Here is a 23417-nt window from a genome sequence, read left to right as displayed (position 1 = left end):
AGCTAAGAGGAAGCCACAGCCAGGCTGCTGGGGTGATCCTGCACAGAGCTCACTCCTGGAGGAGTTCCCTCTTTGTTAGTTCCCTCTTTGTTTTAGCCATGCATGGTCATTGGCTAAAAGTAGCCTAGAGAATGTGGTTTTTGTCATGATCTCTACATGAATGTAACAGAGGATCTGACAGTTTGGGAGCTAGAGGCTGTTAAGTATCTGTGTTCCTCAGAGCCAGTTCTTGGGAGGGCAATCCGAGCTGTGTACCTCTCACAGCAATGACCTTAGGCAAGTTAGCCTTACTGTAAAATGAAGATACCTGTCAATGGTTTTGAGGAGTAATAGGATGTTATGTGAGGCTTCCTGTGTGAGGCATGTCACAGGTAGTTAATACACTTCAATTCCTTCATCTTACAGTGTTTGGTCTAATTCTCCCTAGTTAGCAATTCTTGGACACTGCCTTTTTTTTCCAGTTATGTGGGAGTAAAGTGAAGACTGTTTTTGTTTCTGTTTGCTGATTTCTCTTTTAGTCCTTAGTGCTTTCTTTCTTCTTTTCCTCACTAATCCCTCTCCCAGCCTCATGCTCATGGCTTTTTTCTATTTTTGCTCCACTTTTAGGGATGGGAGGAGTTGAGTCATTATGTTGTAATTATCTTGGAATTTAAGTTGCTCAGGAGCACTGTAGTTTGATTGTTAATAAGCACTTGGTTTCTTCTTTGAATATGAATTACAGTGAGCACGACCCCCTGGAAGGTATATCCCAAATGAGAAAGTCTGGAGACTAGTTCTGTCTATGGTATAAGCTAGCTTTAGTTTCTGGTAAAGGTGAGGGACCCTGGCTGTCCTTGGCACTCTGCCCAGTGACATGTTCCCCAAGCCTCACCACTGACTATTTCTCATCATCAGCTCCCTCTGTTTCACTGCGCATTGCTGGCCAATAAACCTGATGCCTTCCTAGGCTTCTTCCTGAGACCCAAAATTCTGAGGTGATCAAAGGAGAATTCCTCTTTGAATCAGACCAGAGAGTTTCCCAGAAAGCAATAAAAGGTCTGGGTTACCTTTCCCTCAGGCTGACTTCCACATTCCCTCCATACTAACAGATGGTTTCTCCTGGGGGGGATCCCCAGGGAAAACAGGCAGGGTAAGGCAAGGTAGGATGGTTCCCAGCAGAGTTGGATGGGGAGGGAAACTGCTATGTAGCCAGGCAGAGCCACGACAGAGCTAGAGGAAAACCGCGAGAAGAAAACCAATAAAGTACTTATGTGTGCCTGGGCAAGAGATTTCAGTTCTCTGAGCCCTATTTTCTTCATCTGTAAAATTGTTAACAGCAGCACTTTCATGAAGATAGATTGAGAGATGAGCCTGTGAAGGAGGAAGGCGAGGAGGCAGAGTTGACGGGGCTGTTTGATTGCAGTGCAAGTCTGATGTTAGTGGAGAAGGAAAGTTCGGGGGGTTGGGGTATGAGAATGAGAACAGCCATGTGTGTATACCTGAGGAGGTCAAGACAACCTCAGGTGTTGGTCCTCCCCAGCTACCTTGTTTGAGACAGGGTCTCTTGCTCTCTGCTGTGTGAGCCAGGCTGGCTGGCCCTTGAGCTTCCAGCAGTCCTCTTGTCTGCCTCTCATCCTCCATAGAGGTTTGCTGGATTGGGTGCACTACTGTGTCCAGCTCTATGGGGGTTCTGGGGATCGGAACTCAAGCTGTCATCTTGGCTGGCAAGTGCTGAGCCCTGCCTCTGTCCCTCCTGTGATTTTCTTTTTATTGCCATCGTCAGTTTCAACATTATTGTCTGGCCTCCTGTGACCTTTTCTGTAGGGGCTTAATAAGTGTTAGCTGCTGTCCTGAGGCAGGCAGCCTGAGTGCTGAACTAGGGAGGCCTGTGGCTTTTTGACAGCTTTGTTGAGATTAAATTCCCACACTGCAAGTGTAGACTCTGGATTTTAGTATGTCTCCTACAGGGGTGCAGCCAGCCATCAGCACAACCAGTTTAGTGTATGTTCAACACCACTCCAAAAAGAAGCTGTCCCACTAGTGGTCATCTTTGTTGTCCCCCAAACCTCCTTCTGGGGATAGCTCTGGGCCTATACTTTCTGTCTTCAGATTTACTGTTGTGAACATTTCATGTACATGAAATCATAGATTATGAGGCCTTTTAATTGACTTTATTTAGCATAAAGTTTTGAAGATTCACCCACATTATAACATCAATGGGTACTTATTCTTTTTATTATCAAGTAATACTTTATCTATGGATATGTCCCCTACATTTTACTTATCCATTCCTCAGATGAACGTTTGTTTTGTTCCTACTTTGGGGCTTTTGTGGATTGTGCTGCTGTGAATATTAGTGTACAAATTCTTGAATGACTGTGCTTTTTATGTTCTTGGATATAAACCCAGAATTGGACTCATGGGGCCTTATGGTAACTCGGTGGTTAACTTTTTGAGGAACTTCCCAACTGTTCACAGGGACTAAACATTCTACATTCTTGTCAACAACAAATTGGGGTTCCAGGTTCTCCATTCTTTACCAACATCTGTTGTTTTTATTGTCACCATCCTGATGGGTAGAGAGTGCTGTCTCTGTGGTTTTGATCTGTCTCTCAGAATGCCGACGATGCCAAGCATCTGCTCACACTCCTTGCCCACTTGTATCTTCTCTAGGAAATCATCTAAGCCCTTTGCTCATTGGTCTTTTGTCTTTTCTTTCTGTGTTGTAAGAGTTCTTTATGCACTCTGTTGGATTGTTATCTATCAGATAAATGGTTTTCATCTCTTGTAGTTGAAAAAATACACATTTATCACCAAAGTTTAAATCCTGCAGAAATACAAAAAGAAATGTTTAAGCCAGGCCTGGTGGGACAAGCGTGTAATTCAAGTCTTTAGTACGCTGAGGCAGGATGATTGCAAGTTCAAGGCCTGCCTGGGCAACCTAGCAAGACCCTGCTCCCTTCATCTGCCTCCCCGTCCCCCCAAAAAAGTAAAAAAGGACTGTGGACATAGCTTAGATGAAACACTTGCCTAGCATGTGGGAAGCCTTGAGTTCAGTCCTATACTAAGAAAAAAATTTACTATTGCTCAAGCATCCTTTCTAGAAGTAACCACTGCTTAGACTATATATCCTTCCAGATTTATGACTTAAGATAATCCACCTTTTTTTTTAATGATGTAAACTGATATGTGTGGTCAGTAGAAACTATGCTTTGAATATTTATTTTTTTTCTCCTTGTGCTGCTAATAATACATAGTGCAGTGTGTGTGTGTGTGTGTGTGTGTGTGTGTGTGTGTGTGTGTGTATGCCAGTCTTAATGTACAATGCTCTTATAAGACTAACTGCTAGATTTGTCTAACCAACAAGGAGAAAGTATAGCAGAAGACTGATATTCAGGAGTCAGGCCATCCTGGGCTCAGACAAGGTCTAACGGGAGCTTGAATAGGTTGCTCAATCTTTCTGAACCTGTTTTCTAATCTGTAAAACCCAGGTAGTAATACCACTAATGCCATAGGAGTATTGTAACATTTACTATGCTAATGCATATAGCTCGCATCAGCTCAGAGTTTGATTTGAAAGAGCTCTATAGTTGTCATTGTTACTGAAGCAGAGCAGGTGATCCCAGGTGATGAGCTAAGTATCATTGAACCTGTTACCATCCCACTGGTAATAAGATCCTTCATGTCTTGCTTTATTTCCTTTGTAGCACTTATGTCTCTCTTTTTTTTTAAAGACAGCGTCTCCCTGTAGCCCCAGCTGGCCTGGAACTTGCTATGTCATCTCACAGAAACCCTCCTGCCTCTACCTCATGAGTACTGGATTAAAGATACATGCCACTGTGCCCAGCTTTGTCTTTTCACATTTATTTGTTTACTATGTCTCTCTCTCTCACTTGAGAAGAGAGAGGAAGATCTTTGTCTATTTATTCATTGATATATACCTAGCTCCTGGAACAGGGCTTAGCAATGTAGTAATATGCAAGTATGTAATATAACCAGTGTTTGTGCGATTCAGAGAGGAAAATGAGTGTCCACAGTTACTCAGCTTGTAAGTAGTAAAGCAGAAGAATCAGGTCTCTTTGGCTAACAAACTTGAGCTCATTCATGTATGTGGGAGCTAAAGCAAGGGCTCTGTCCACTTAGTCCAGGGCTTGGGTTCCTGTCCATTTGGCTGAGGAGAAGACCAGTGGCTTAATCAAAGTCTGTTAGCTGGCAGTAAGAGTTAGGACCTGAACCCCAGCTTCTTTGTCTTTCTCTCTGGGACTTATCCAGCCTTCAGTCACATATCAATCCTTTGAAAGTAGGTGGCCAGTTGTATGCCCAAATAGAGCTGAAATTATTAGAGGTGGTAGAAATCCTTCCAAAATGTATGATTTCATTTGTTCTGGTGTCTTTATGAGACATTAATGTATGTAAGATGGGTTAATGGGAGGGGTGGAGGTAGGGTACTTAGAAACATAGGAAATCTGGCTGGGCTACACAAATAAAAACATTTCCTTCAGGGCAAGTGGCCCCAAAGCATTGAGCAGCTCCCACCAGCAAACAATGAAGCAGGGCGTATGTCTGCTGCTGATTGCAGGTCTGTGCTCCTGCTGGGGGGAAGTCTCCTAGCAGTCCAGTGAGGGGCAAGCTTTCTGGAACTGTTAGAAATAAGTTTTGATATTCTGTTCCCTGGCTGCCTTCTTTCTTAGCCTGCTCCCTGCAACCACTAGAAGAGCAGCAGTGGCCCCTACACCCCATTGCATGTTGCTACCTTCTCTTCCTGTCTTTAATTTTTTTTTCCCATTGTTAGTGCTGGGGATTAAACCAAGGGCCTCACATATGTTAAGCAAGGCTTGACCATTGAGCTGTATCCCAGCCTTCCTCTTTTTTGTTTTGATACAGGGTCTCACAAAGTTTCTCCAACTAGCCTTGAACTCCCTCTGTAGCTTAGGCAGGCCTTGAACTTGGCAATCCTTTGGCATTAGCTTCCCACATAACTGAAATTACAGGCCTGTGCCACTGGCTATGGCCCTCTGCCCTTGGTCTTTTGCTGCTCACCATCCATTCCCAAGCTTCAAGGAACCAAATTCTTTCCATGTGTTTTCTCCCTTACCACTCACATCCTATTGCCCCCAAGTCCTGGAGATTCTGTAGTAAGAATAAGAGTATGACCACCCTGCATTGAGCTCCTGCAGTGCACATGCGCTGGCAGTGTGCCAAGCCCATGCCACCCATCGTTCCATTTAATCCTTGCATCCGCCTTAGTAATAGCCACACTTCATTCTGAACATGAGGAAACTGAGTTAGAGAGGTTGAACAGCACACTCAGAGTTCTAAAGCTAACAAGTGGCAGAGCTCAGAGCCTAGCTCAAGTCTTCTTGGCTTCAAAGCACATTCTGTGTTTAAAGCTACTTTTTAAGTGACCAAAGATCCTTCTGAAATTATGCCTGTCACATCGTAAGTGGGTTTTACTCTAATGCCCCAGCTTGGCAGGGCTCTCTTTGGTGGTGTGCAGCTTTGTGCCCCATTTGGTAGAGACAATGGGAAGTATGTGAACCAGTGGTTTCTCTGTTGTTAGTTACTAGAGGGGCATGCCCTCTTCTTATTGTCATGGGAACATGCTCAAGGAATTTTGCAGGAAGGCCCCCATCCAGGATGTTACTGGAAGACCTGCCTGGCCAAGTTTGTACAAACAAAGTGTGACCCTGCCAGCTCAGCCAAAACCCCTGCCTCGTGCTAGGAGGCTCCCTGACCCCAACGGAAAAGGCTGCTGGCTTCATCACCTAGCTAAGAGGCTGCTGCAGGCTGAGTTTCCAGCTCCCTGCTCAGGGGCTTCTGCATGGTCTCTCTCTGTTAAGATCTGGCTTGCATGTTGCTGTCTAGTCAGGTTTCCTTTGCCTCCTGAACCTCACACTGATTTGTGTTATGGAAACAGTCTGCTAGGACTCCTCCCCCTTAAAAATTGTGATTAAAGAATATTTTTACCTTACTCGTCATTTTAAGTGTATAGTTAAGTAGTGCATTTGTATAGTTGTGCACCAGTTGCCAGAATGCTTTTCATCTTAAAAAACTAAAGCTACAGCCATTAAAAAACGTCCCCCCTCCCCACCCTGGGAACCACTGTTCTTTCTGCCGCAGTGAATCTGACTACTCTAGAAACCTCATGTACATAGTCATACAGTGTTTGTCCTTTTGAGGCAGGCTTATTTCACTTGGGTTTATCTGTGTGTAGCATGTATCAGAATCATACTCCTCTTGAAGGCTGAATAATAATCCATTACATGCATGACTCCATATGGTATTGAAGAGCCTGTGTGGTCTCCTCATTTTGGATATTTACACCCTCTTTCTGTTGAGTCACACTGCCCTTCGTCAGTCCAGGAGTGGTGTCCTTATTCTCCATATGACATTCCCTCCGATGACACCCCCCTTCGTCTTAAACTAAGTATTTACCATAAATATCTTCATATTTAGTTTCTTGGGTCCTAGGAAAGCTTGATCAGACCCCCTCTGCCAGTTACATTCATAGAACTCTGTATGTCCTTATGGTGCTTACTCTAATTATTGCTTAGTGACTAGCTGTGTGTTGTTCAAGAACTGCCTTCCTTAAGGCACTTGTGTGGTTAATGTTACATCCCTTGCTTCTGCCATAATGTAATAGGTACCCAGTAAACGGTTCCTAAATAAAGCCGTAGACTGAGTGGGTAAATGAGTGAGTGTTGGAACAGACGCTGAAGCAATGTTGGATCTAGAAAAGTCACCTTGCTGAGGCATGGAGCTTGGCCTTGTCATTTCTGTGTTGATGAAAACTCTTTTGGAATAAACTTGTTCACTACTTGAAGATGTCTCAAGAGTTGCCAAAACCTAAACAGTAGCAACAATGAAAGATAGGCCACCTCCTCTGAGCACTGACTCTCTCTGTCAGGCTTGGGCGACTCCTTCCCAAGTGTTCATTTTGTCTAGCCTCTCAGAAGTGAAACAGAGGTGCAGTTCTATTTGGGTTTTTATTTCCAGATCAGAAGACCAAGCGAGGCTCAGAGTTTAAAATAGTTTGCTTAACTCACTCAGCCTCCAAGTAGTAGCCCGAGCGAGGGCGGAGCCTACTGAGCTTTGTAGCCTGGGATTGAAAGTTCCCCTCACTCTTCCTCATCAAATGGGTACTGTGCCTTGATTTTTTTTTTTTTAATGAAACCAGACTTTTGGTAAAAGAATTTGAAAACTCTAGGCTTGCAGTACCAGTTTAACCCGGATGTGCCCTTACCAGCCTCATGTTCTCCCTTCACACCCCCCACTGTGCTTTTCCCACAAAATGCCCTTTCTGTTCTGGGTGTGACATTGCTGTGCGTCTGCTGAGCAGTTTCTAGACCCCAAGGCAGATAAATTGTGCTAGCATCTGCATGCTCCCTGCAAAGACAGTCCTAGCAGCAGTCACGGTTTTTCTTAGCAGTAGTTAGTAAGTTTTTTCTACCATTTGACTGAATCTCTGGGAAAGTTGGACCAGGCCTGCCTCATTTCTGCTGTGTGCCGCCCTGGCCCAAGATCTGGCATGGAGCACAAGGAGCTCAGCCATTGTGTGCTAAGCAAATGCACACCAGTGCAGAGTTGGTGCTCAGGAACCTGGAGTGCAAACCCGAGTGCACCCTCAGAACTCTGTCATGAATGTGAGCCGCAGATGACCAGATGTATATTAATCACTGGTCTGGAGAGGGATTAAAATATTTCCATAATATACTGCAGTATGTTTCTTTTCTAAAGCAGATGTGCCCTTATTGCTTCATGAGGAAGTAATTAAATGTTTGATTAAGACATTCATAAACACTATCATTTATTTGAGACTACTATATGCTGCTGTCTTTATTGGTACTTTGTCTTTGTTGTCTCTGCCTCTCTGAATCACCCTATAATGTGTCCTTTTTCATCTTCATCTTTGAGGCAAGGACACAGACTCAGAATGATTGAGCACGTTGCCCATGGACCACTTTCTGAGGGCTGAGATGGCAGTGAAACCTGTCTGACTTCAAAACCATTGCCTTGCTGTCACTCTGAGTGTCTCCTCTGGTGCTTCCTATGCAGCACAAGCTCAGCACCGAGCCAGCATGCATCTGCCCTCTCCTGCTGGCCCCTCTCGTGCCCAGCGTCCCCAGCTTCTTTCCTGTCCTTCCTGAGCGTCCCTCATTTTCCTTATTTCTTTTTAATAACTGCTTGTGTATTTGAATCCTGAAACAAATATTTTTGACAATGTCAGTTATAATTAGACACAATCAATTACATTTAAAAACCTGTATTAATGGAATGGTGATATAACATTTACATTAATAAATACAAAAAATACATTGTATTACAGCCAAATAGGATTTCATTTTCATATAATCTTTGTTAAGGTTTTTGAGTCTAAATTTATGTTTTTAAAAATGTATATGTTGAAGAAAGCAAGCAGTGAAAGGTTGGTCAAAATTTTTCATTAAAGGTTTCTCAACAGTGGAATACCTATTTCAAATTATGTATGAAATACAAGATTGAAATCCTCAATAAGATCTTTTTAGAGAGGTTTAGGAGGTTTCTTCCAGCCTCAGATTCATTTATTTTCTGCCCCTCCTAGTATTTCAGCAGGATTAAGTTTTTTGAATCAGTGGATCAAGTTTTAATTTTCTTGTTCCTTCCTTATACTGACATATGCTTTGGCAAAACAAAAAAGAGACTTAAACATGTCAGCATGATTTTTGTTCAGTGAATTAAAAACCATAAAAGTAACAAGATCTGATCCAAATCCCTAAACTCCTCACATGGTGGTTTTGTCCTTTTCAGCCCCAAGATTCATATTACGGACTTTGAAGGCTTTTTCCCCGGAAGCAGAAGTGCATGATTGATGTGAGATACATTGTAAGAGTAGGCAGCATAGAGTAGGCCAAAGAGTACAGGCCAGAAAGATCTGGATTTGAATCCTAGTCCTGTCACTCAGGCCCATGGGCCAGTCACTTAAATCTATGAGTCTCAGTTTCTTCATTTGAAAATGGGTATCCTGATTTGAAGAGGAGTTTGAAGAGGATTGAGGAGGTAACATGACATAGCTGTCTACTTTGTCTTCAGAGGTTGTTCTTACTCAAAATTCTTTCATGTTTTTGTCATCAGAGAAAGTAGTATGTAGGTGCCACAAAATGTTCAGCATGTACTCAATACTAGTCCAAGCTGAGCATGTACCCAGAACTTGGGAGTGTCCTTAATAGGGTTAAGAAGCATTTGCCAGTGATGCCCATGTCAGAGCTGAGGAATTTTGTTATATTAAGACTGATCAATGACTTTTGAGACTGGCTCTTGTAGGTTTGATTTCGAATAATGCACCATACCTGTAATCATAGCACTCAGCACTCGAGAGACTGAGGTAGAAGGATCATAATTTCCAGGTGAGACTGAACTACATAACAAGATTTTGCCTCTAACAAACCAAAAAACAGCAGCAAAAAGATTACACACTTCTTTTGGCTTTATTTCTTCAACTATGAAAATGAGTTCATGATGCTATTAGGCTTCTCCTTTTTAAAAATCTGTACCCCATCCAGTTCTTCAAATGAAACAGTTTCTTTGTACCTCAGTGCTTTTGCACATGCAATCCCCTTGCCCTTGCTAGTACTGGAAATATGGGCTTACTCTTCAGATCTAGCAAGATGTAGTAGTTAGGATAGTGTGAATTATGCTGCAGTAATAAGCAATCTCTCAACTCTCCATGGCTGGTAAGAGTAAAAGTATATTTGTCATGTTGTGTGTGAGGTTCTGTTCATTATAGTCATCCTGCACCTGAAATGATAGAAGCCCTGTCTCAGCTTGTGCAGTGACTTGGGCACATGGAGAGCACACACTGCCTCTGAAAGTGTCTGCCCTGGGTGATGCTCACCATTTATACTCATATTTCACATGTTGTGTAACCTGACCTCAGGGTGGGGTCTGCATTCCTGCTCTGACCTATGAGGATGAGAGAGCCAAAGCAGCAGAGAGCAGACCTGATCCCATTTCTACAGGAACATCTTCCCCTGCTGCCTGTCCCCTACACTTGGAGAGTTCCTGGTGGACTGAGCTGTTCCCTCCATGCCGCCTTTTCTTTCCCCACCTCCCTTACCACTGCGTTTCTCAGACTCTATTATAAATCCCTTCCTGCCTCTCTAGCTAAGTTCTTTAAGAGCTGGACGGAGGTCTCTTGCCTTCCTACGAATCCATTACCTTAGCCACGGCACTGGTTTTGATAGAGACTAAGCACTTGCTTTGTACAGGATGGAGAATTGAAGGCAGGCAGACATGCTGGATTCCTTTGCTAGGTTATCATGATGATTAAATGTAGACTAGTAACTATTTCATGTAGTTACTGTACCATTGTAAATAAACCTTTCCCAGCAGCTTATGCTCACTTTGGTTATGATGAGGATGTTAATGATAACAATAGATACTTATCAAGCCTTTATGATGCTAGATACTTTCATAGGTACTTTCTGACAGTCAACTGTGCAGTGGCTCTTACATGTTTCAGTGGGGTCTGCGTTATGTCTTGGTTATTTTTGAGGTGATTTATAAGTAAAATTGCTATTTGTTTTGGGTGACGTAGAGATTTAGAGATAATGTCATTTCTATAGCATTATTCATTTGATTGCTGTCTTTAGTGGGAGTGAAATACTAATTGTGACTTATTGGTTCCTTCTTACTGAGCATTTAAAATGCCAGGGTCAGTGCTGAGGGATTCATAGAGTCACATTATTTAGTCTCTTTCCACCCCCATCTCATTAGATAGCTGGGAACTTTTCGGAGAGGATGTATATGAACCTTGCCAGTGTCATGATCAGTTTTGACTCCAGGTCTTCACATCCTCTCTGGCTCCTTCTCTTACTGTTTCTTCCCAAGTAACTCAGCAGGAGCTGTACTTTACAGTGAGCATGTCCATAGGTGTCTGTTAGGAATGTGAAGAACATGAGTTGATGAAGAGCCAAGTTACTATGAGCTAGTGGACAGAGTGGTGTTATGTTCTTGGCTAGAGGTCTTACTAGAATGATTTTGTTGAACTTATTTTCCCCCTTTGCTCTTTTGTCAGAGTAACCAGGGAGCACAGAGAAATGCTGGTGAAACTGGCCAAACAGAACACCAACAAGGCCAAAGACAATTTACGGAAGGTTCGTACCAGTGCGATGAATAAGCTGAAGAAATCAAAGGACAAGACTTCAGAGGACACCATTAGGCTCATAGAGAAACAGGTATTATTACCAGTAGATGGAGCATTTATGTAAATGACACCCACAGAGCCCATGTGCTCACGTCTCAAGCAAGGACAGTTAAAACACAATGTCTCTGGTCCACATGATCAACACTAAGTCTGTATTCTAGGTCTAACCACAAGCTGAACTCTGGAAGGATCCACAGGAAAGGATAAGATGCTGTTGATCTTTGACTGTGTGCCAGGCTTTGTGCTCAACACTTCGTTTCTCCTCATCACTACAAAACTGAGGTGGGGGCCGTAGGTATAGCCAAGTACCTAGCGTGCACAAGGCCCTGGCTTCAGTCTCCAGCACTGAAACAACAGCAGCAGAACTGTAAGATATGAGGAGACTTTGAGGTTCAGTAAAGTCCTCGAGATGCCTGCTAATGGTCCAAACTCAGGCAGACTGATCTTAGAGCTAATTGCTAGTGCTATCCTGTCTGGTTTCTGATTGTTGAGAGATGAGAATCTATGTTCTCACTATGCCGAGTAGTGATGCTCCTGGAGTAAAGTAGTGAGAGCAGCAGGGCACAGAAGACCAGCATGCACAGAGGTGTGGAGATATAAAAGACCCTTTTCCACAAGTTAGGGGGCTTGATTATAGGATGAGTCTAGGGAATGAGTTAGAAGATAGACTGGCCATATCATAGAAGGTCTTATGAACCAGGGTGAGGAGTTTGAATGTAACATGTCCAGAGAGTTCCCACATTGGCTGTGCATCTGTATCTGTTACCTGTGACCACAATAATGCTGAATAACCAGCTACCCCAAATGATAATTTGCAGTATCAGATCATTATTTCTTATTCCTGTTTCTGTGGCCAGCTGAGGCGTAGGTGTTCTAGGTTGGGCTTTGTGAGCTCAGCTTGTGATCATGGATTGGGCTCAAGTACGCTTTATATATCTCATAATTTTCTATAGTCAGCAAGTTTCCTGGAGCATCTTTCCTTGGCAACAGCAGATACAGGACCATAAGTCTTTAACAACCTAAGCATGTTTGAAGCAGTTGCACTTAATCCCATCCCATTGACCAAAACACCAGCCAAGCCTGATAGTGCCATTACATGGAATCACATGTGTTCAAGGAGGGTCTGAGGGGTATGTGTGACTATTTGATGAATAATACTTTATACTTATGAAAATACAGGTGTTTGGGGGCTGGGGAGATGGCTCTATCAATATAGTGCTTGCTGTGCAAGAATGAGGCCCTGAGTTAGATCCCCACAGCCCATGTGAAAAAGCCAGACATGGAGGTAGCCACCCATAATCCCAACACTGGGAGGTGAAGGCAAGAGGACTCTGGAGCTCACTGGCCAGCCAGTCTAGCCAAATTGGTGAGCGCCCAGGTTCAGGGAGATCCTGTCTCAAAAAATATGATAGAGTGCAGTTGAGGAAGATAGCCGATGTCAACTTTGGGGCTCCATGCTTGTGTACATACATGTGTACTGTATTCCCACATAAATACATGTGTACACATGTGTGCGCACACACACACACACACACACACACACACACACAGAGAGAGAGAGAGAGAGAGAGAGAGAGAGAGAGAGAGAATAAAAGTACAGCTATCTGAGGCTAACTCCCAGAGATTAAATCAGAAATCTGGAGTGGAGCCCAGGAATTTTTAAATGGTTCCCAGGCAGTTTTCATACAGTAACTCTATTGAAAGATTTTCTTTTTCAGATAGTGAGATCACATGTATGCTTATGAAAGATGATTGTAGTGGTCAGGTAGAAAACATTGTAGGGAGGGAGTACAAAACCAGGGGCTGGGAGACGTCACAGAAATCCAGCCAGGAAGTGGCATTGGCCTTAGCCTGAGCAGTGTCATGGGGAAGTGAGGGAAGGAGGGAAATTTACCAGGATTTAGGAGAGGAAATGAGAGCAGTTAGGGTTAGGGTTAGGCTTAGGGTTAGGGTCATATAAAGTCTTGGTGGGCCCCAAAGCTGCTTTGTGCACAGTGGAAGTATTTTGTTAGGAAAGTTGAAAAGTGATAGGGTAGGATGGGAATGGAGGAGGAAAGGAACCAGAGCACGATGAGCTCTGGGGTACCCCTGAAGGAGATATGAAGTGACTAGCTACCTCCATTCTGGACCAGTAGTTAACATGCCTGTTGTGGGCCAGCCAACAGTTACTTGAGGGAATTTTAATGAATTCCTAGGCCTTGTTCCTACCTTTTTTTTTTTTTTTTGGTATTTTTGATTAGATTTTTGTGATTTTCATACAATATAATTTGTTGGCATTTAGATCCACTTCTGCCTCCACACCTACCCCCACCCCCCGCATTTTATGATTCTGTATGTCCGTCTAGAATGCTGGGGGGGGGAGCTTCTTTAAAAATTTATTTTTATTTTTTAATTATCTGTTTATGTGTGGTCTTTGTACATAGATGTGTGTGAATGTAGGTGCCTGTGAAGTCCAGTGGAGGGCAACTCCCTGAAGCTGGAGTTACAGGGGTTGCAGTCTACCTTTATGAGTCCTCTTAAATAGCAATAAGTGTTCTGAACTGCTGAGCCATCTCTCCAGCCCCCAAACATGTATTTTTAAAAAGCTCCCATGATAATCCTGCAAAAGCATACTCTGAAGAGAAGGACCTTTAGAAGCTTTATAATACAAAAGAAAGAAATTGTTCTGTACCTGATGTCCTGGGTCCTCAGAGGAGTTTGACCCGTTGGCTCTATTTTTTCTATAAAGAGGGTTTGAGCCTTTTCTAGTGGTGCGTATCTTTAATCCTGGTACTTGGGAGGCAGAGGCAGGTGGATCTCTATGAGTGTGAGGCCAGCTTGGTTTACTTAGAGAGTTCCAGGCAAGCCAGGGCAACATAATGAGACCCTATCTTTAGGGAAAAAAAATGGTTTGGTAATTTCTGCTTTGAAGGGGTTCCTGGGATGCTAGAAAGCACCATAAGGATTCCTAACCTTTAAACCTGCAAGTCTCCTCTCTTGCCATCTTCTGTGTCAGCTCAAAGGAACAGTCCTAGATTAGGCTGGCCTTCTCTGATCAGGCCTCAGAACCTGCTGCTGGTCTGTACCCTAGGGAATTATATCTTTGCAGTGGACACCTGGCCTTTCTGTCCTTTCATGGTAGTAACTGTGGCCCTCCTAGGCCTCCCAGACTGTCTTCACTAAGCAGGTTAGAGTGTCTGTCTTAGGACGCAGAGTCCTTGCTCCTTAAAGAAGAAAGAATGCTCGATAATCAGTGCTCTTGTTAAAACCACTTGGCAGAGAGCTTGCCAGAAGCCTTTGCTCATTGATGCTTGCGTGCCCCTTCTCTTCAGAGTGCACTTTTGCCTTTCATTGCTTCTGATTGTTTATTATCTTTTCAAAGCAAAGCTTTGTTTTTCTGATACTAAACCAATTCATGTTTACTGTGATAAAGAACACAGAAAGTCATTGACATATCATCTCTTAGAGACAGCCATTGTCAACATTTTAGTAAGGTTTTTCAGGCTGTCTCTGAGCAGATTTGTGAATTCTTATGTGCAGTATCATCAGGCTTCCAGTGAAAAGTCTGTGCTAGAGACGATTTCACTGCTGCCTCAGAGACGTCATTTCATTGCTGACTCCTAACTTCACTTAGGTCATGTGGTTGAAGCCTGGGCAGGAGGCTCCTCATTTGTTCTCTATTCGGAAGGCACCAAAGGAGTTTTTGGTGTGGGTTTTTGTTTTTGTTTTGCTTTCTATAAACAAGCCTGCTGGCTGATTGTTGCTTCATCAACAGTTTAAAATTTTTATTTGTTTACTTTTGTGTCTGATTATCAAAGTAATATCTGCTCATTATAAAAAATGGTAAATACGAAGACTGTTTAAAAAATCTGGTCAAGAATCATCCCATAAACCCCTACCGCAGAGGCAACTGCTTTCAGCATTTCGGAAGAGTTCTTTCTTTCCCCTACATAGTTTTAAATAAATTTGAGTATATACAGTATGTATAAATTTTTGCATCTAGGTCTAATTTTTCATTTGGTATAAAAAAAGACTATAGCTTTTATGTGTCTTAAAAGCTTTTTGCAAATGGCCATTTCTAATGATTGCCAAATAGTTCATCTGTAATTCACCTTTTTAGATATTTAAAATTTTTTAAACTTATATTTAAAAAATTGTTAGTAAGGTTGCAGTGAATATCTTCATTGTAAATCCTTGTGTTTTCGTAGGGTAGAACATACCAAGTATGGACTTACTGAACAGAGAAGTGCACAGACTTTTTTTTGTTGTTGTTTTTATCCCATTGCTGAAAATTGAACTGATATCCTTTCACGTACTAGGCAAGTGCTCTACCACTGAGCTCTACCCCAACCCAGAAATGCATCTTTTTAAGGATCTTCATATATACTGCCTAGATCACTTTGGGTTTTTAGGATTTGTGTATTGTTTCAAATTTACCGCTCCCCCATAGTCTCCCTGTGTATCTGAGGGTGGCCTCAAATTAACTGTGTAGCCCAAGCTAGCCTCAAGCTTATGCTGCTCTTGCTCTAGCTCCTGAGTACTGGGATTACAGGTGTGCACCACCATGCCCAGGGTATTTTACGTTTTCTAGGTCTTAACACTTGAACTGAGATTTCGGTTTGTTTTGAGACAGCACCTTGCCATGTAGCCCTGGCTGGCCTGGTACTTACTGTATGGTCCAGTCTAGCCTCAGACTCATGGTAGTCCTATCTTAGGTTCCTGAGTACTAGGACACAGGTATGTCCACCGATACGTGGATGAACTAAAAGATTTTTAATGTGAGCTTAAAATTTGTTGATTGTCTTCAAAGCATTTTTACTTCCACTCTCTAGAGAACAACTTGTTATTGTTAATATAAATCTTATATAACCTTTTTAGAGACTAGTATGCCAGTATATGCCCCAAGTCCATAATAGTTCTGATTCATAACTTGGAAATTTATCCAAGAGAGGCTTCAAGAATTTCTTGACATGTATAGGCTGTTGTATATCATTAATATTATGTTTAATAATAGAAAGCGAGAAAGTGTCTGAATATCTAACAGAGGAAAAACAATTCTTATAGCCATTCATTGGAATTTATATAGGAGTTATGAAATATTTCATTGACATGGACATTTTTTACACTTTAGTATTTTTAAAATAGTGGACTGTACAACATTCTAGTTACATTTAAAATTTTTTATGTTTATTATTTTATGAACATACTACCTGCATGTAAGTGCACTGTGTATGCAATGCCTATGAAGGCCAGAAGAGGGCATTGGGACCCCTGAAACTGGAGTTATAGATAGTTAGCTGCCATGTGGGTGCTAGGAACCAAACCTAGGTCCTCTACAAGAGCAGTCAGTGCTCTTAACCACCAAGCCATCTCTCCCAACCCCACAATTACATTTTTTTTTAACAAGTCACATGGACATACAATGATTGACAGTTTGTACGTATCAAAATAATATTAGAAGTGGTCATTTCAGGTGATGAAATTATGAACAGCCCTGTATTTTTTGTGAAATTGACTTTTCTTTTAAAATCATGTTCCAGGATTCTTTCAAGATCAGATTATTTGAAATGTTTTTCTAGCAATGTTTCTTTCATCTTTGATGTGTAAGACTGAAATGATTCAGCTGTAGGTTCTGTCTCAGCTATTGTATCTGACCCCAAACTCCCTCAGCCCCTCCAAACTTCCCAGCCCCCAGCCCAGGCCAGCTCTACTTCAGGACTAGGGAACATCAGCTCTGGACTCTTACATCTGCCAGCCTGCTGTTTCACTTAAGCTTTAGTTTGCTATAAATGGGCCTGCTGAGCATTCAGCAGGAACTTGGCAGGAACCATAGTGGCTCTGGCCAAGATCCTTTCACTACTGCCTCTCTCTGAGAAACAGGGCAACTCTGAAATGAGTGGAGCTGGGTGCTAGTGGGGCTAGGGAGGGGACAACCCTAAGACAACGGCAGGCAGGGAAGCCAGACCCAGCAAGACAGTCCTCATGACGAATGGCTTGTATGCAAGCCTGCATTCTGTCCTCCTGTTACCCCCTTCTCTGGTCCCTGCCTTCCATCCTTCTGAACTTGTAACCAACAAGTGCAATGATGATGATGGTGCTAATGATAATAGTGGTGGTGATGATGGTGATGGTGGTGGTGGTGATGATGATGGTGGTGATGATGTTGGTGGTGATCATGATGGTGTTGGTGGCGGTGATAATGATGATGGTGAGGATGATAATGGTGGTGGTGATGATGGTGGTGATCATGATGGTAGTGGTGATCATGATGGTGTTGGTGGCAGTGATGATGATGGTGAGGATGATGATGGTGGTGGTGGTGGTGATGATGATGGTAGTGGTGATCATGATGGTGTTGGTGGTGGTGATGATGGTGGTGATCATGATGGTAGTGGTGATCATGATGGTGGTGGTGGTGGTGATAATGATGGTAGTGAGGATGATGGTGGTGGTGGTGGTTATGATGGTGGTGATGGTGGTGATGATAATGATCTTATCCTTGCAAGGCAGGGTATGATAGTGGAAATTGTTCTTACTTTAGAATCAGGCAGGCCTACATTCAAATTCTAGCTCTTTTATTCCCCAGATGTGTATGCCAGGAAATCTGTGTGTCTCTTTGCTTATCTTTGTGGGATAGTCTATGCCTCTGCCACAGGATTGATTATGAGGGCTAGAAGGCATGCACACTTAGAAGTAACTAGTACGTTCCTGGTCGATGGTAATTTTCACCTTGTTTGTCTATTCCACTCTATTCCCTGACCTTGTGATTTTAAAGGAGATGGGACTAACTCTTTAATGACCCTAACACATGGCTGGACTGAGAAAGTAGGCCAGGTGCTATGGAATAGGATTGTCAAACTGGCCATCAGGGGTGAGTGGGTTTTTGTCCAGCCCATAGTACATAAAAAGGTAGCAGGCAGAGCACTTCCTGTTCCGTCCAAGGTCACCTTGGTTTGTTTTTTTTTGTAAAATGGGGACGATACCTGTTCTACTTGCTAGGGTTATGTGGGATGGTTGGATTTCAGGGAATGAAGTAACAAAAGACATCCTTGTATTCAGTAGAAACTTTTATGCAACAGGTAGGTGAAAATACACTAACGGAGACATTTCATATGTCCTGTGGAATATGTGAAGAATGCCTGTAAAATGTTAATGTAGGTCTGATGTGTAGAAGTACTTGGTGATAGGAGCTGTTGGTGCTGATATTGTCATTAATCATCCGTATTTTAGGAAGTCTGGTCTAGACGGAAACAATGAACCTGCAGGTAGATTGTTCCCAAGGGCCCTTTGTACTTAGAATCTGGGAAAAAGCTAGTAAATAGTTTTATTGATAGACTAGCTTGAGGTCAGAAAGTGACGTAAAAGTCACAGTAATGCAGCCAACATTTGCATAGCAGATAACCAGTTTAAAGCGTACTTGTATGCTCATGGTTTTGCTTAACTTTTCTCTGAGGATGGGGCTGACCTCCTCATTGGATAGACGAGGAAACAGACCTAGAGGTGTGAAAGTGACTTGCACAGTCTCTCATCTTACCAGATTCTTACCTAGATAGTCTCTCTCATCTCCCCATCCTTCTGTCCTGATACCCTCACTGCAGCCTTTGGCCTTGGTCACCCCTGGTTGGCAGCCTGTGGTGCTGGTGTGGTGCTGGTATGCTGCTGGGCACTGCTCCCCACCCTATGCTAGGAACTGCAGGGACCTGAGCATCTCAAATGTTTGTGACTGAGGAAGGAGGAAGCTGCCATTCTGAGTCCAGCCACTCTTCCGAATGTCTGGCAACCTTGGGAGCTTTGCTTTTTCGGCTGAACAACGTGTAGTTTTTGCTATGATGAGAACTTGGCCACCTTCCTGTCTGGGACCAATTGCTGCAAGTCCCTTTTAGTTTCAACTCTTTCAAACAGTGCATTTAATTCCTAATTCCTGGCCAAAGCCTGTGGTCGGCAAATAAAGATGTCAAGCAGCTGCCGCGCTGCTGAGCATACAGATCCTGGGCACCTTGCTGTTGCTCTCAAAGCATTCTGCCTAAGCTTCCTGCCTTCATTTCAACCTTGCCATTTAGGCTTCAGAGAGAGTCTGCAACCCCTACTGAATTATATTGTTTTCATTCTTAGAAAGACATACATACTTAGTACAGAAAAACAGAAAACTTTAATACTTTTCCACTTAGTAAATACTTCTGAGAACTTGATATGTGTCATGTCCTGGGTTGGTGGGATGTGACCAGTACAGACATGAATAATACATTGTCTTTCCATCACTTCAAGTTAGACTGTTAATATTTTGGCAGGTGTCCTTCTAATTTTAAAAGTATGCAACTTTTTGTTAAAATCATTTCTCCTATAGATACATAAACAGAAGTTTGGATCTTGAATTGATTTTTCTTAAATTGAAGGATAACATGAACATGTCTCCATGATATTTGAAATATCTGGAAACATTTTTCAAAAGGGTTTTTCCAATTACAAGTGTAGCTCGTGTTTGTTACAGACCACTCAGGCATTCGGGACTAGATACTGGGTTGTTGGTCGTGTGTGTCCTCTTCTTGAGAAATTGGTGCTCAGCGATTTGTAATGACTACAAGTATTCACATCTTTCCCCATCCTGTAACTTTAGATTTTCTGATGTTTTTTTCTACTATTAAAAGTAATGCAGGGGAGCTGGAGAAGTGGCTGTGTTTAAGAGCACATACTGCTCTTGCAGAGGACCTGGGTTCAGTTTCCAGCACCTCCATCAGGTGTCTCACAACTCCTGTAACTCCAAAGGGTCTCTGACGCCCTCTTCTGGACTCCATAGGCGCACGCATGCACGCACACACACACACACACACACACACACACAGTGCACATAAATGCACACAGGCACACACACATGCACATGAATTTTAATTTTTTAAAGATTAAAAAATAAACCTGGGATATGTTTGCATCTTAAGAATTTTATGTTCAGATCATAATCATGTGATAGTATCCCCACTGAGAGATTTGTGGCCAAATAGTATGAACATTTGCAACCATTTGAGTTCCTACCTGTGATAAGAGTTTATCCATTCGCTGTAGCTTGCTGGTATTGAATATTGTAATTAGAAACCACAGCATCAAATTTAGTTAACTACGATAGCTGAACTGTATCTTGTTTTAATTTACGTTTTTTCAGTGTCTATGAATTTTCCATGTTTGTTGACCAGATGTGCTTCATCTTTTTAAAAGGCATTTGTCTTTTGCTTGACCTTGGGCTCTTACTGTTCTTTTTATCTGACCATGAAGGCCTTCTGTAATAGAGTAGCTGAGGTGTAAGCTAGGGCTCCTCAGGAGTCAGATAGGCTGGCTTTTCTGAATCATATGACAGTTTGAAATGCTGGCACGTACAATTGGACGACTGTGTATTAAAGTTTGACATTTCGACTTTCTCGTTGGGAACAGTCTTATCTATCTCATGGGACTGTTGTTAGGAATCACCAAAATTTTCTTCATAGATCTCATTTTTAAAAAATTCATTTGCATTTTATGTGTATAAGTGTTTTGCCTGCCTGCATGTATTTAAGTACACCCATGTCGTGCAGCGCCTGTGGAGATCAGAAGAGGGTGTTAGATCCCCTGGAACTGGAGTTACAGGTATTTGTTAGCCACCATGTGGATACTGGGAACTGAACCCGTGTCCTCTGCAAGAGCAGCCAGTGCTCTTATCCACTGAGAGATCTCTCCAACCCCTCTTCATACATTTCTTAATGCAGTACCTGGTTTATGCTCAGTTAATGTGAACTTTTCTCAGTGTCGTTATTTCCCAGATAACCTTTGCATATTTGGAACATTAGTTCCCCTGCCCCATCGCAGCCCTAGTTGTCAATGTGCTTCCTTTTGTGTTCTTGCAGATCAGCCAAATGGCCGACGACACAGTCACAGAGCTGGACAGGCATCTGGCAGTAAAGACCAAAGAACTCCTGGGATGAAAATCCATCAGTCCCAGCCACACACCAGAGTCTGGTTTCTGGTCATCCCAGAGGTGACAGACTGGCACCTCCCACCACCCTCTCCAGCCTTCCAGTGGGATGCCCAGACTTACCGAGTCTCTTTCTCGTTTCCCTGCCTAGCCCCATTCTGCTTTGAGCCTTCTGGTGTGGCATCCCTCAGAGGCACTGCTGCTGGTAGACGACCTTTACCCTGGCAATGGTCTTGACTGTGACGTCACCAGGGATAAGACTGGGACCGTCGGCAGGCTTAGCACCCTGCTTCTCATTGCTGCAGCCTCCTTGCAGGCCTGCCCCTTGTGTTCGACTCATGTTTGGACTTCAGTCTGACTGGTAACAATAAAACCTAAATAAATTGGAAAAATGGCAACCACAAAGGAAGGGTAGAGTGGTCCAAATGGAAGAGCTCCAAAAACCTGTATGTGAAGCAACTGAGAATAGTGCTTTTTCCTCTCCATCGTCTTCACACTGCTGTTTTCTGCTTGGACCCTTTTCCTCTCCTCATCAGCTAGTCCTGTTTATGGTGGATATCATATCCTCTGAGAAGTCTCTGCCCCCCCACCTAGGGCTCCATTTTGGGCTTTTAGTCTCTGTCTTCTGCTTTGATTTGAACCTCTGATTTTGTTTTTCCTCGTCTGTATCTTGACATAGTACCTGGAGAGACTGACTCACAGGAACACTTGAAGTTGTCCATGTATTTGTGTTATGAATAAAATGTACATAATAGCTACTCAGAAAATGCTGACTTCTTTCTTCTCTGTCTGTCACTTTCCCACTCCTGTCTCTGCCAGCATTTATTTGGTAATGAGATACCTTTCCTCTGGCCCTGTCTTATAAATAGGTCAGTGGTTTGTTATGTCCAATCTTTTTCTTTAACTTTGTTTCCTCCCTCCCTCCCTCCCTTCTTCCTTCCTTTCTTTGTATGTGTGTGCACACAAATGTGTACATGCCATAGCATGCATGTGGAGGTCAGAGGACAACTCGCAGGAGTTGGTTCTCTCCTTCCACCATGTGGGACTTGGGGATAGAACTCAAGTCCTTCAACTTGGCAAGTGCCGCTAAGCGATGTCACTGATCCCATTGTGGCCTGGCTTTTGAGTGGCAGGTTAAGTTAGTTTTTTACCCTCGGTCATTTTTTTTTTTCATTCATTTAGTTGATTTATAATATAGCTAACATGAGCTGGGTTCATTTTTAGGTATTATTTGTAATAGTCACAGGAAACTACACAGATGTATATCACTTGCATTTATAACAGGAAAACAAACTTGACAGTATTAGGCAATGAAGCCTCCCAAAATAATGGAGTTGGAAAGATAGTTTTCATTATTCATTGTTTTTCTCATTTTACAAGGAGATAAAGTTTGCACAGCATCTCACAGCTAGGGAGCAGCAAAGCCAGAGGTTAAAGCACTGGCTGCTCTTGCAGAGGACCTGGATTTGATTCCCACATGGCAGCTAACAACTGTCTATTAACTCCAGTTCCAGGGGATCTGATGCCCTCTTCTGATCTCTGTGGGCACTGCATGACACAGGTGCATTTACATATATATGAGCATAACATGCATACACATAAAATAATAAAAACCAAATTGATGCCTGATTCAAAAGTTCACTCTTTCCACTAAGGTTAGAGGAAAAAAACCTTTTTCTTAACATAGTCTTATACTCATTGTGAATTACTCCTGTGTCTCCAGGGTGTGTCAACAGTTGGTGGGTGTCTTGTACTGTAATTCAGTTCTGATGCATCTACTTAAAAACAGTGTAGGGCCCACACTCATCCCTGAAAAGATGCTCCCATCTCTGATGTCTGTCACAAGGCTGAACCACTCAAGCATAGTTCCAATCTTTTTTTTTTTTTTTTTTTCTGTCTTTTTGAGACAGGGTCTCCCTGTAGCCCAGCTGTCCTGTGTAGACCAGGCTGGCCTTGAACTCACAGAGATCTGCCTGCCTTTGCCTCCTGAGTGCTAGGATTAAAGGTGTGCGCCACCACGCCTGGCTCAATCCTCTTTTTTTAAAAGTTGTATTTATTTGTTGTTATTTTATGTGTATAAGTGTTATGCCTGCATGTGTGTAAGTGCACCGTGTTGTGCATTGCCCGCAGAGGAAAGAAAGAGGGCGTCAGATCTCCTGGAATTGGAGTTATGAATGATTGTTAGCCACTATATGGGTGGTGGGATTCAAACCCCAGTCTTGCCAGAGCAGCCAGTGCTCTTAACTGCTGAGGCTTCAGCCCCCTTCTTTGATCCAGTTAATTTGCTAGGATGGCTCACAGGACTTGGGAAACAGGTTTACTGGCTTATGAAGGAAGCAT

General features: G+C 42.8%; 1 protein-coding gene across 3 annotated transcripts in view; it reads left to right on the top strand.

Annotated features, from left to right (window-relative positions):
* Mrrf (mitochondrial ribosome recycling factor) overlaps positions 1 to 21854 on the top strand; it is a 52291-nt gene extending 30437 nt beyond the window's left edge. For 2 of the 3 annotated variants that reach the window (XM_008833437.3, XM_008833438.3), the window contains exons 6-7: positions 11033 to 11192; positions 21010 to 21853. In XM_008833437.3, coding sequence (XP_008831659.1) covers positions 11033 to 11192; positions 21010 to 21087 — 238 coding nt within the window. In that variant the 3' untranslated portion in view covers positions 21088 to 21853. Of the gene's footprint in view, positions 1 to 11032; positions 11193 to 21009 lie in introns of all 3 variants that reach the window. The other variant, XR_003849604.1, reaches the window with a different exon arrangement.
* Positions 21855 to 23417: the final 1563 nt, after the last annotated feature.

This window comes from Nannospalax galili, unplaced genomic scaffold, assembly GCF_000622305.1.
Source record: "Nannospalax galili isolate Female #2095 unplaced genomic scaffold, S.galili_v1.0 scaffold34, whole genome shotgun sequence".
Classification (NCBI taxonomy): Eukaryota; Metazoa; Chordata; class Mammalia; order Rodentia; family Spalacidae; genus Nannospalax; species Nannospalax galili.
This window is presented reverse-complemented; position numbering and strand designations above follow the sequence as displayed.